The 12,219-nt window shown below is 43.9% G+C and overlaps 1 protein-coding gene across 1 annotated transcript in view; it reads right to left on the minus strand.

Moving 5' to 3' along the window:
- cdh12a (cadherin 12a) overlaps window positions 1–12,219 on the minus strand; it is a 483,846-nt gene that overhangs the window by 265,362 nt on the left and 206,265 nt on the right. The window contains exon 5 of the mRNA XM_084328112.1: window positions 7,588–7,755. Within this exon, the coding sequence (XP_084184238.1) occupies window positions 7,588–7,755 (168 nt within the window). The remainder of the gene's footprint in view (window positions 1–7,587; window positions 7,756–12,219) is intronic.

Raw genomic sequence — 12,219 nt, forward strand, 5'->3', positions numbered from 1 at the left:
AAAGCATCAGTCTGATATACAGGTGTTGGTGTATTTCTCACAAGGTATCTGTATAACAAGACTTCCATCAACCAACTAACCAGAAATCGAAAGCCACAGACATGGAGAAATGGGCGACAATGTTACTGTTGATATCAGAGGTTCTGTGTAGGATTGTTAGTAACTGACTGTACATATGGTTGTTTACATTAGTAATTGTTTACCTGCATATATAACTGTCTCCACAAGTGACTGTTTAGTTGCATATATATATCTGTTCCCACTCGAGGGGGCGCTCTAGGCGGAGCCACCCAGGTACACCACCTTGTGGCGAGTATAAAAGTAAATGTATCCTCCCACTTCGTTCTCTCCCCCCATGTCTCTCAGTGAGAGAAGACCTGTATGTTACTGCTGCTCTTTCCATGTGAATAAAAGAAACCATGCCAGTTCAGGCTCAAGATAGAAACCATGCCTCTTGACCACATTATTGTCGCCCTATAGCCGAATTCTGTTAACAGGTTATGGGCCCAGATAATGCCGGGGCGAAAATAGTGGAGGTACTGTAGCAAGCATACCATTAACGAAGAGGATGGAAAACAAGAGAAGAGACAAATGGCCGACATTCAATGGAAAAGCAGAGAACTATGAGCTCTGGGAAGAGCGCATGCTGTGCTGCATGCACAGGGCGGGGCTGAAGGAGACGATCCTGGGGGCCCCCACGGGAGAACTGACGGCGGAAGAGCAAGCCCTGGACGACCAGCGGAACACAAGCGCATACTGTGAGTTAGCGCCGATGCTCGACGACACCAGCCTGGGGCTGATATTCCGCGACACTAAAGACAGAGGCCGAGAAAGCCTGGCGGTATTGAGAGAGCATTACATCGGGCAAGGAAGACCCAGAGTCGTGGCCCTCTACATAGCACTAACGGGCCTGAGGAAGGGGACCACCGAGACCGTGACTGAATACGTCAACAGAGCGGAGCAGATCACGACTCCATTGAGGAGTGCCGGAGAAGCACCAAGCGATGGGCTAATGATGGCGATGATAATGAGAGGACTACCGGAGCTGTACAAACCGTTCACACTCCTGGTAACACACGGTTCAACGGACCTTCGAGGCCTCAGAAGACACCCACCCAGCCGCCGCGGAGGAGGGGGAGAGGGGGCGATGCGGAGATAAAGGCCATCGGAGAAGCGAATGCACAAAGACTGTCTGGTGTAGCTTCTGCAAATCCACGGGGCACACAGACAGAGCGTGCATGAAGAAACACAACCAGAGCGCACAATACCCGCATGGACAAGATGGCGGCTACGGACGAGACGACGGCCATGAACGAGACGGAGGCCACGGACAAAATGGCGGCTACAGACGAGACGAAGGCCACGGACAAAATGGCGGCTACGGACGAGACGGTGGCCACGAACAACATGGCGACTACGGACAAGATAACGACTGTGGACGAGGTGACGACAGCGGACACGATGACGGCGACGATCGACGTGAGATGAATCGAGACAACACCCGGAGAATCGATGGCGGCGACGATCGACGTGAGGCGGGTCGAGACGACGCCCGGAGAATAACAGGAGAAGCTGACTGCGCTTTTGGAGCGCGGACGGCGGGCATCGCCGGACCGGCCCAGCTGCAGCGGGCCCAGAGAAGGGGACTGATCGTGGACACGGGTGTGTCGTCCCATGTCATCAACAACAGGAGTCCGTTCAAGAACTTTGACGACACTTTCCACCCGGAGAGGCACTGCATGGAGCTGGCGGACGGTAGACGCATCTGCGGATTGGCACAAGAGAGGGGAGACGCACAGGTATGCCTCACGGACAGCAAGGGGCGCCGGCGTACGGTGACGCTAAATAACGCTCTATACGTACCATCGTTCCCGCAAGGACTATTCTCTGTAAGCGGCGCCAAGGTATTCTTCGATAAAGGTAAAAATGTTCTTGTAGAACCTGACGGTACCCGGTTTGACATAAAGATGTACCAGAGAATATTTTATCTGAAAACGGACCAGTGTAATGATAATGATGATGTGTGTAGCGGGACGGCCCGTCATGATATTCAGATTATTATTATGAGATTATGGGTCATTGTAATTACGAGGATTTACTATAACTGCAAGTAGTAGGGCATGCACATTGAAGGGGAGAAGCGTAGACCTGACAAAAATTGTGCATTGTGCAAAACGGGGAAGTTTACCCAACCGAGATACAGAAATCCCACAGACAAAGTAAGGGTACCACTTGCACTAGTTGACATGGACCTAGCAGGCCCAGTAAGCAACGAGTCCATAGGAGGTTTTAGATATGTACAGTCTTTTACAGACGTGTGTACAGGGGCAGTGTTTGTTTACTTTATCAAAGCAAAGAGTGACACACTCCAGGCCACAGAGAAATTCCTGGCAGACGTAGCCCCTTATGGTACAGTAAGATGTTTGAGGTCCGACCACGAACTGAGTTCACAAACAGAGAGTTCCAATCACTGTTGAGAAGGTATAAGATAAGACACGAGACGTCACGTCCATATCCCACACACCAGAGCGGGGTGGCAGAGAGGGAATGGCACACCCTTTTCGAAATGGCTAGGTGTAAGCTAGCAGATAGTAACTTACCAAAGAGCCTGTGGCATTATGCGGTGCAAGAAGCCGCTTACACCAGAAACAGGTGCTTTAATAAGCACTCGGGCACCACCCCGTATACAGCGCTGACAGGAAAGAAGTGTAATCTAGCCAGAATGCACCGATTTGGATCAGTGTGTTATGCGTACCTGCAGGACAGGGGAAAACCCAAGCCCAAGGATGTAAAAGGATTTTTCGTAGGACACTACAGAGGAAGCCCTGCTTTCCTAGTTTATCACCCCGGTAACGGGAGAGTGCAGAAACACATGCTAGTCAAGTTTGTCACGAAGACAACCTGTGAGAGCGAGACACAGACAGAGGAGCCAGAGCTGGACTCCAGAGCAAGGTTTGTAGAAACAGAAACACATCACCCCAGTGTACTTAGTACAGTTGTGCAGACAGACAGTCAGCAAACCCCAGAGGGCGATGACGAGGAGCACCTGTGGGTGATGTCAAGTGCCCCAAGCAGTGGGAGGTATCCCCCAAGGGAACACAAACCCCCAGAATATCTGCCAGACTATGCCAGGAAAGGGAGTGACGAGGAGGACAATACACCTACCCCCATTGAGTACTACTACAGGGTACTGGGTAGTCAGTGGGGTAAACCCGACCTTTAAGGAGGCCACATTGTCCCCCGAAGAGGGCAGACATACAGTGGGAGGGAAATGGGTGCATTCAACCAAGTTACCAGAGGGCAGACAGACAGTGGGAGGGAAATGGTTGTATTCAATCCAGGAGGGTATTGAAGACCACGGTAAATACAAAGTATGGTTCGTAGAAAATGTATTAAATGCTGAAGGAATATAATCCAGGTTTGAGTCTGACTAGAGACCATGTTAAAATACTGAAATGGATCTTATGTTTAACCCCATGTTTAAGTACAGAGGTGGGTGGTTTACAATGTTTAAGTACAGAGGTGATTCAATGTTTAAATACAAAAGAGGATCTATGTTTAAAATACAGAAGTGGAGGATTTTATCATCGCTCCAGACCACAAAAGAAAGACATAGGCAGGTTAAACCATTTTATAGGTATGGACTTCGAACAGTCTGCCAACTGTGTAAAAATATTCCAGAAGAGATATGTGGGAAAAGGTCCTGAGATGTTTTTGACTGAAGTAAGAAATGTATAGATAAACTGTTGGTAACTTCATTCTGTTGGACAACCTGTACTCGCCCTGACCTATGTTCTGTAGTGAGTAAGAGTGTCATACTATTTTTGTTGACCCCACAGAGAATCATTGAACTACGTCAAAAATATGTTTTTCATTATCCCAGAGCTACAGCAGACGGACAGCGGTGTTTCAGGAAAAACAACAAAGGTTTAAGGCTTAAAGCCTACAGCGATATTATCAGCCGGTGAAGCTGAGTATATGTTTCTAGCTATGACAATGTGTTTATCTAGAGCAGGGGTCTCAAACCCGCGGCCCGCGGGCCAATTGCGGCCCGCTGGATGATATTTTGCGGCCCCCTACTTGACATCAAAGTTTAGTGTTAGTGCGGCCCGCGCGCAACTGTTTGCCGCGTCGTTGTGCGAGTTGGATGTTTTATTTATTTTATCACTTGTAGGCTACCATAGCGCAGGCTCATGGCAGCAATGTTAAGTTAGTGACTTGGTTGAAATGTGATTCCGTGTGGAAGGAAAATATATCCAGTGCGTATGGCAGGCATCCTCAAAATTCTCCGTTCATCTCCTCTGCAAGCACTGCTCCACTGTCTTGTGATTGTGAACTTCAGGAGGTCGGGGGTCAAGGACTACAGCCCCCTCAGCATCGACGGGGCACCGGTTGAGAGAGTCAACAGCTTTAAGTACCTCGGAGCCTACATATCCGAGGACTTGACATGGACCACACACATTGACAGTGTTGTGAAGAAGGCACGACAACGCCTCTACTTCCTCAGGCGCCTAAGGAAGTTCCAAGTCAGTCAGAAGATCCTTAAGAACTTCTACTCATGTACAATAGAGAGCATCTTGACCGGCAACATCACCTCCTGGTTTGGGAATAGCACTGCACAAGACCGAAGCAGACTACAAAGAGTGACACGTTCAGCCGAACGCACAATTGGAGGGGGGCTCCCCACCCTCCAGAACATTTACAACAAGCGTTGCAAGGGCAAGGCTAAGAGAATCATTAAAGACTCCAGTCACCCGAACAACTGCCTCTTTGAACTGCTGCGGTCAGGCAAGCGATACCGGAGTCTCAAGGCGAGCACAGAAAGACTCAGAAGAAGCTTCTATCCCCAGGCCATCAGGCTGCTAAACGAACAATGAACACTACACAACAACAACCACCAAACGCACATAGCACACATCCACACGCACACACTCACTTTAAACAAACACACTGTAGCACCCACTCCACACACTTTATAGCACACACCCACTTTAAACAAACACACTGTAGCACCCACTCCCCACACTTTATATTTATTGATGAAGGATTGCACTACAACTCGTACACCTTACTGTAAATTGTACCTAAATTGTACCTCATCCCATTTCTGCTTTGCACTATATAGGACTGTACATTAGTACACTGCATAGTATTGTATATTATATGGTAACTCAGAACATTGTACATATGTCTATACCGAACACTGTGACCTCATTTTCTTCTTCTAAATTACATGCTATACTATGTTATTTAATACTATCTTGTCTAGCACAGTCTCTGGAGCGTAACAGTAAGAAGCATTTTGTATGAAAGTATTCTGTACTTCTGTATGACAACTATTAAAGAAACTTGAAACTTGAACTTGTCTGTGTCTGTCTACTCTGGTCCAATCACATTCAGCGTCCCGTCAGCGTTTCTCCCCCCCCACCCACAGTCTGCGAATCAGAGCAGAGTAGGGCGGGTCTTCACGGAATGCGTGTTGTCTTTCAGCGGGTCCCAGTCAGAGCGAGTTGACAGCGCATCGACAGGTAGTCTAATCTGCAGGTACTGTAGCTAGTAACCTCGTTCCCAGTTGTATCCCTGTGAGATAAATGTAGCTAGTAGCCTAGTTTCGCCAGCAGGCAGTTAGTAGAAAAATTTGGCATGTTCAAAGAAAGTAAAAGAAAAGTCGACAGTGAAAATCGCTGCAATTCAAAGCTGCATGTACTGAAAAATATGTGTGCATCCTCCCAGCACCAAGAAACGGTAGCTCTTGTGAAGAGTGGCAATTTGAAACGCCACTATGAAACAAAACACAGTTATTTTGATGCAGCCTTTCCTCAGAATTCAGTGCTAAGAACCACAAAAATAAATGGAATGAAATCATATCAAGCTGCAAGCAGAATTATTGTTAAAGCTATGTCACAACGAGAAAAAGCAACAAAATCCTCACTCAGTGGCATGGGCTAAACACAAGAAGCCATTCTCTGATGCATAAATAATAAAATAATGTATGACTGAAGTGATGGATACCATGTTTGAAGGCAAACAAAAGCAAATCCTCCTCAGATAGCACAGCAACCAGAATAACTGAAATACTGGCTGGTGATTTGATTAAACAGCTTTGTGATAGAATAAAAAAAATGCACAGTGCATTTCCATAGCTGTGGATGAGTCCACTGACACCACTGAGAATGCTCAGTTGCTGGTGTTTGTGAGGTTTTAGTGAGTTTGTGAGAAGATTGGATCAGTTGTACTTTTCTTTTGAATACTTTAAACCCTTTTTTTGTGGAATATTTGATGCAGCCCAGCCTCACCCAGACTCTACCTCCAGCGGCCCCCTGGTAAATTGAGTTTGAGACCCCTGATCTAGAGCAACTGCTCAAAATGCAGTAGGTAATTGAAATGTATCCTCTATACCGAATATGGTGTTTTTGAAGAATGGGCGTTCTGTCAAAACCGTTTAAAATGATGGACACTGTGTATATATGGAGACGGTTGTTTATGAGGACAACCAGGGGACCATTGTGATTGCTAGGAACCCAATGTGTCAATATAGATGTAAACATGTCATTATAAATAATATCATCTCATCAGGTATGTCATCAGATAAGAACGAATGACACAAGTTTACTGTCCTGAGTACTAGATACTATGAGGGAACCTGTTTCAAATTAAAATTGAAGGGATTTGCAAGGGTCATGTTTAATGTGAAGATATTGACTGTCATACCGTATTGATGTTTCTGGAATTATATTATTTCCTTTGTAAAATGTTTTTCCAAGATGTCAGCCAGTGTGCTAATACAAACCTAAGTGGGAGTGTTGAGATCAGAGGTTATGTGTAGGATTGTTAGTAACTGTCTAACTGTACATATGGCTGTTTACACTAGTAACTGTTTACCTGCATATATAACTGTCTCCACCAGTGACTGTTTAGTTGCATATATATCTGTTCCCACTAGAGGGGGCTCTAGGCGGAGCCACCCAGGTACACCACCTTGTGGCAAGTATAAAAGCAAATGTATCCTCCCACTTCGTTCTCTCCCCCCATGTCTCTCAGTGAGAGAAGACCTGTATGTTACTGCTGCTCTTTCCATGTGAATAAAAGAAACCACGCCAGTTCAGGCTCAAGATAGAAACCATATGCCTCTTGACCACATTATTGTCGCCCTATAGCCGAATTCTGTTAACAGTTACAATGCACTTTTGTATGGGAACCAAACCATCTGTTTAAGCCCTCCACACATTTAGGCTGTCTTTATAGCCTTTCCCAGACGAAATGTCCCCATTGTGGACAAAATCTTACATTGTGAATGATGGCTGGCTTCGGTAAACAGGATCACAGACCAATCTTTACCATTTTTCAAAGCCTCTTTACGGATAGTCAACCATAATCACCTGGCGCCGAGTCCAGCCAATGGCAGATTGCAATAGCAATAGCAATAGAATGTATTTACCCTTAGATTCATTTATTTGTGGTGTTTACCACAAAGAAAGCCTAGCTGTAGCCACGACACTCACGCATGTCTGATTTGATAATGGAGAGTCAGCACAGCCGGTCAGTCAGGCAGTGAGAGACATTCGCAAAAGAAAGAAAAACACCCACTTTTGGAGAAGCGTGGTGGGTTGTCGTTGACATCGCTGAGGGTGATGTTGATGGTGGTGGTCCCCGCCAGCCCCCCCAGCTGACCGCCCATGTCCTTGGCCTGGAGGAGCACCTGGTAAACCTCCTTCACCTCCCGATCCATGTTGGGCAGCGCCGTCCTGATCATTCCTGGTGGAGGAGAAAGAGTTCAGGTTCGAGCTAAGCACTTCCTATCTACACAGTACAGCAGTGGATGTTTCTCTATGACAACACGTGAAACACAAATTCACTCATAATTCATAATTATTATTAATTTACATATACCTATATATATATATATATATATATATATATATATATATATATATATATATATATATATATATATATATATATATATATATATATATAAAAAAAAACTATATATTTTTTTTTTTTTTTAATTATTATTATTATTATTATTATTTTATTATAAATGTTTTCCTCTGTAAAAGAAATGCCAGTGAATTTTTTTTCTTCAAAAATGGCCAAAATTGACAGCTCTGAGCAGGCCTGCACTTCAGTATTGCCTGCAGTAATTATTCGTGAAGAAAACTTCACAGGTGTGACCCATTGTTAAATAAATAATAAATAACAGCGAATCAAAATAGGCTATTAACTTCATCTAAGCACGGTCTGTGCAGTTAAACTCTTGCCATTGAATGGAGGATTGATTGATTGACAGCCCTTGACATCCAATACACGGAGGTTGAATATGATTGGCAGCCTTGCAAATCCAATCAGAGATTGCTGCATTGCAAAGTCAAAACGGGTCCAGCTGCATGTCCGGAGGATAGGTTTAGCTCGGGCCAATCTCAAGTTTCTCAAGTTTCTTTATTAGTTGTCATTAGAAGTATTCTGTACTTCTGTATGACAACTAATAAAGAAACTTGAGAAACTTGAGATTGGCCCGAGCTAAACCTATCCTCCGGACATGCAGCTGGACCCGTTTTGACTATGTGAAAGTTGAGACTATGAGAAAGTTGTTGTTTAGTAGTTAGTAAGCTGTACAACAAGTCAAGTCAGGCTAAATTAAACTTTGCGCCAACATTAGGACCGAAGTATAAACCAGCAACTGAGCAACATGAAAAGTGGACTTATGCATCTGGATCAGAAAAAACGTTGTGGATGAAAAAGTAAGTAGGCTACAGTGCTTGTATGCTAACAGTAGCTAGCCAGCTTAGCCTAAATCACAATGATAATCACCAAGCTAACTTACTGTACACACTGTAGGGCTGGGCAATTAATCGAAACAGAATCGCGATATCGATTCATAGACCTATGCAATCTCATTTCTAAGTTGTGACTATTTTCTTTTATTAAATTTTTTTTTTTTTTTTACTTTTTAAATTATTTTATCTGGGTTGAACATGATTTGTGGAACTCCCTCTGGTGTTGTGGTCGTGGTATTCACTGACCTTTGGGAAGTATTTCGACATGCACATGGGTATCTTAGTGGTGTAGTGTATCTTGTAGACCAGGCCCATTGCAAGTTGCTGTACTCTGTCGTCTACTCTAAGCCATCCTAGGTTGTCAAAGTGGACAGGGGTGAGGTGGGTTTTAGGAGTAAGGTCAAGCAGTAGTCTGACCAGTTTGTTTTGTGATGTTTGTAATCTTGTTTTTAGTGCCTTTGAGGTCCTTTGGTACCATGAGGTGCAAGCATAGTTGTAGTACCCTTGAATGAGTGCTCCTGTCTTCAAGGTATTCTTGTTTACCAGAGAGGAGATCCGGTACAGGAATCTAGTTTGTTGGTTGACTTAGTTTTATTACATTGGATCCCATTTTGTCACAGGAAAGATTTGCCTCTATAGGATGGAACCCAGGTAGGTAATTTCATCTTTCCTTTTAAGATAAGATAAGATATTCCTTTATTGATCCCCTTGGGGAAATTCAGGCATCATAGCAGCATGGGGGAAGGGGGGGGGGGGTACAGGTAGTGAAAACAACACAAGCAGTGTAAACAAATAGGTCAATATAATTTACTATCTAACTAACTAACTGAAATATACATTATTCATTATTCACAGTATCACAGTATCCACATGGTGCAGTATGCATAAGGTAGTGTTATTGTCCTACTTGGGTTCCTATTAGTTCTAGGTCGATGTCTGGCAGCAGTCGCTGCCCACTGTTGTGGAGCCTGATGGCCACTGGTATGAAGGACTGTCCGAGGCGGTTAGTTGAGTGTCGGGGGGGTATGAGTCTGTGGCTTCCTTGTCACCTTCACCTAATATGTTTTGATCTGGTCAGGTGCGCTGTCACCTAAAATGTTTTGATCTGATCAGGTGCGCTGTCACCTAATATGTTTTGATCTGGTCAGGTGCGCTGTCACCTAATATGATTTCATCTGGTCAGGTGCGCTGTCACCTAATATGATTTCATCTGGTCAGGTGCGCTGTCACCTAATATGTTTTCATCTGGTCAGGTCCGCTGTCACCTAATGTTAATATGTTTTCATCTGTGTCCACTGACCACTGACACACAGTGGGAGATGTTTTAAAAATATTATTTAATATATAATATAATATAATAATTTGTGCTTCACCTAAAAATTTGGTCAGCAGCCTCCACTGCAGTACAGACACAGTGTCCCCGCTGCTACCAGTTTCTTCAACACTGCTTCTACCTCACTGAGATTCAGTAGTGGTTTGAATTCCACATTTTACACATTGCACTTGAAAAGAGTGATAGGGATCAGTAACCTCTTTATAGAATGAATCAAAGCCTCTAGGTGGCAGTAAACAATTGAGAACAGTAAACTGAAATATATAGTAATTATTAAACAGAGATGTACTATATAAACTAGAATGGTACTCAGTGTGAGATGCGACACCAGCGCTACAACATGACAATCTGCAAACGTAAACCCTCCTGTGATTCATATTTTGAATGATAAGCACACAGCACAGGAGCATATAGGGGGCCTTGGCTATGTTTCACCCATTTCAATTGGCTAGCAGGGCCCCGGATTGACAAAGCAAACCCATCTTGGATTGGCAAAGCAAATGCACGCACTGTGCCATGTGATGCACTATGGAACTGCTTGAAAATCACCCACACAGAAGGATATTCACTGACAAAGTCGTTCACCTTGTAGAAGAAACCTTGCTCTTGACATGAACCAAGTAATGGAAATCTCCAAGGTCTAGTTGAGCTGCACCATGGTGAGTTTGGCACAGCGGCTACCTTACCGCCTGATGTGCAAAGTAGCCTGATGCCCACTTTACATTCTCGGGGAGGTTGTAAGAGATGGGCACCTTATGTGATCTTAAAACGGGCCCCCTTAACCTTAAAGGTCCAGGATGTTTTTATTCAGTCACCATGTGTAATGTTAATGTCATGAGTATACTTTTTTCCAGCTTCAGATATATTATTTTATTTGTTATACATGTTTTATGTCACTTACAGTAGGCTGAGGGGGCATGGCCTTCTGTTCACTAGACACTATACTTTGATTGTTTAGGACTAGGATGCTGAGGACCAGGACGAGATGTGACTAATGGGCCAATCAGACATAGTGGGGTTGAATAATGGGCCAATCAGACATAATGTAATTGACTGATGGGCCAATCAGACATAGTGGGATTGACTAATGGGCCAATCAGGGTAACCTGTGTATATTTAAGCAATAGCTAATGACAGTGTGCTTTTATAAAGGCTATGCAAATTTCACATCATTCTCATTCCTTATTGCACCTCACCACTACAAGGTGGCACCACAAGCTAAGCTATACCTCACCATTTTTGTACCAGCTGTACATACTGTATATAGATACACTGAACAATTTTGTTGTTTACACTTGTTTACGTACTTGACTTCTTGACTTTCTATTTTATACTTATTATACTTATTATACTTATTTTATACTATTTTGTTATTATCTAGCACATTCTCAGGAGAAACACAGAAAGAAACATTTCATGCAAAGTATTCTGTATTCTGTATGACAACTAATAAAGAAACTTGAAACTTGAAACTTGAAATGAGAGGCCTGTTTGAGGACATCTCCCTCAAATTTGATACTTGTCATGTCTCTCAGAGCTCCACCATAAAAAACCTTGGAGTCATTTTACCCCCCCCCCCCTCTCATTTAATGCACATATTAAAAATGTCACAAAAATTGCCTTCTTCCATCTCTGTAATATCACCAAAATCCACCCTATTTTAACTCTGGCTGACGCTGAAACCCTAATTCATGCATTTGTCTCATCACGTCTAGATTACTGTAATGTGCTTTTTTCCAGGTCTACCTAACTCAAGCGTTAAAAATCTTCAACTTGTGCAAAATGCAGGTGCACGGACATTTTGAACATCTTGGCATATCACACCAATTCTATCCTCCCACCACTAGCGTCCCATCCAGGCCAGATCTAAATTCTGAATGGGCTTGCACCGCTCTATCTATTCAATCTCATTATACGATACTCGCTTGTGCTCTTCATTCACAAAATGCGGGACTCCTATCGATTCCTAGGGTATAAATTACCCGCTGTCGTCAGGGGCGCCTGCTCTGTTTTACAATCTTTGCTTAAGACTATCTTTTCTCTTTCTCTTTCAGCCTACCCTGATCACACCTGGTCAGGGATAGACCCTTAGTTTAACCTCTCAACGTT

This window comes from Notolepis coatsorum, assembly GCF_963971535.1.
Source record: "Notolepis coatsorum genome assembly, chromosome: 13".
NCBI classification, from domain to species: domain Eukaryota; kingdom Metazoa; phylum Chordata; class Actinopteri; order Aulopiformes; family Paralepididae; genus Notolepis; species Notolepis coatsorum.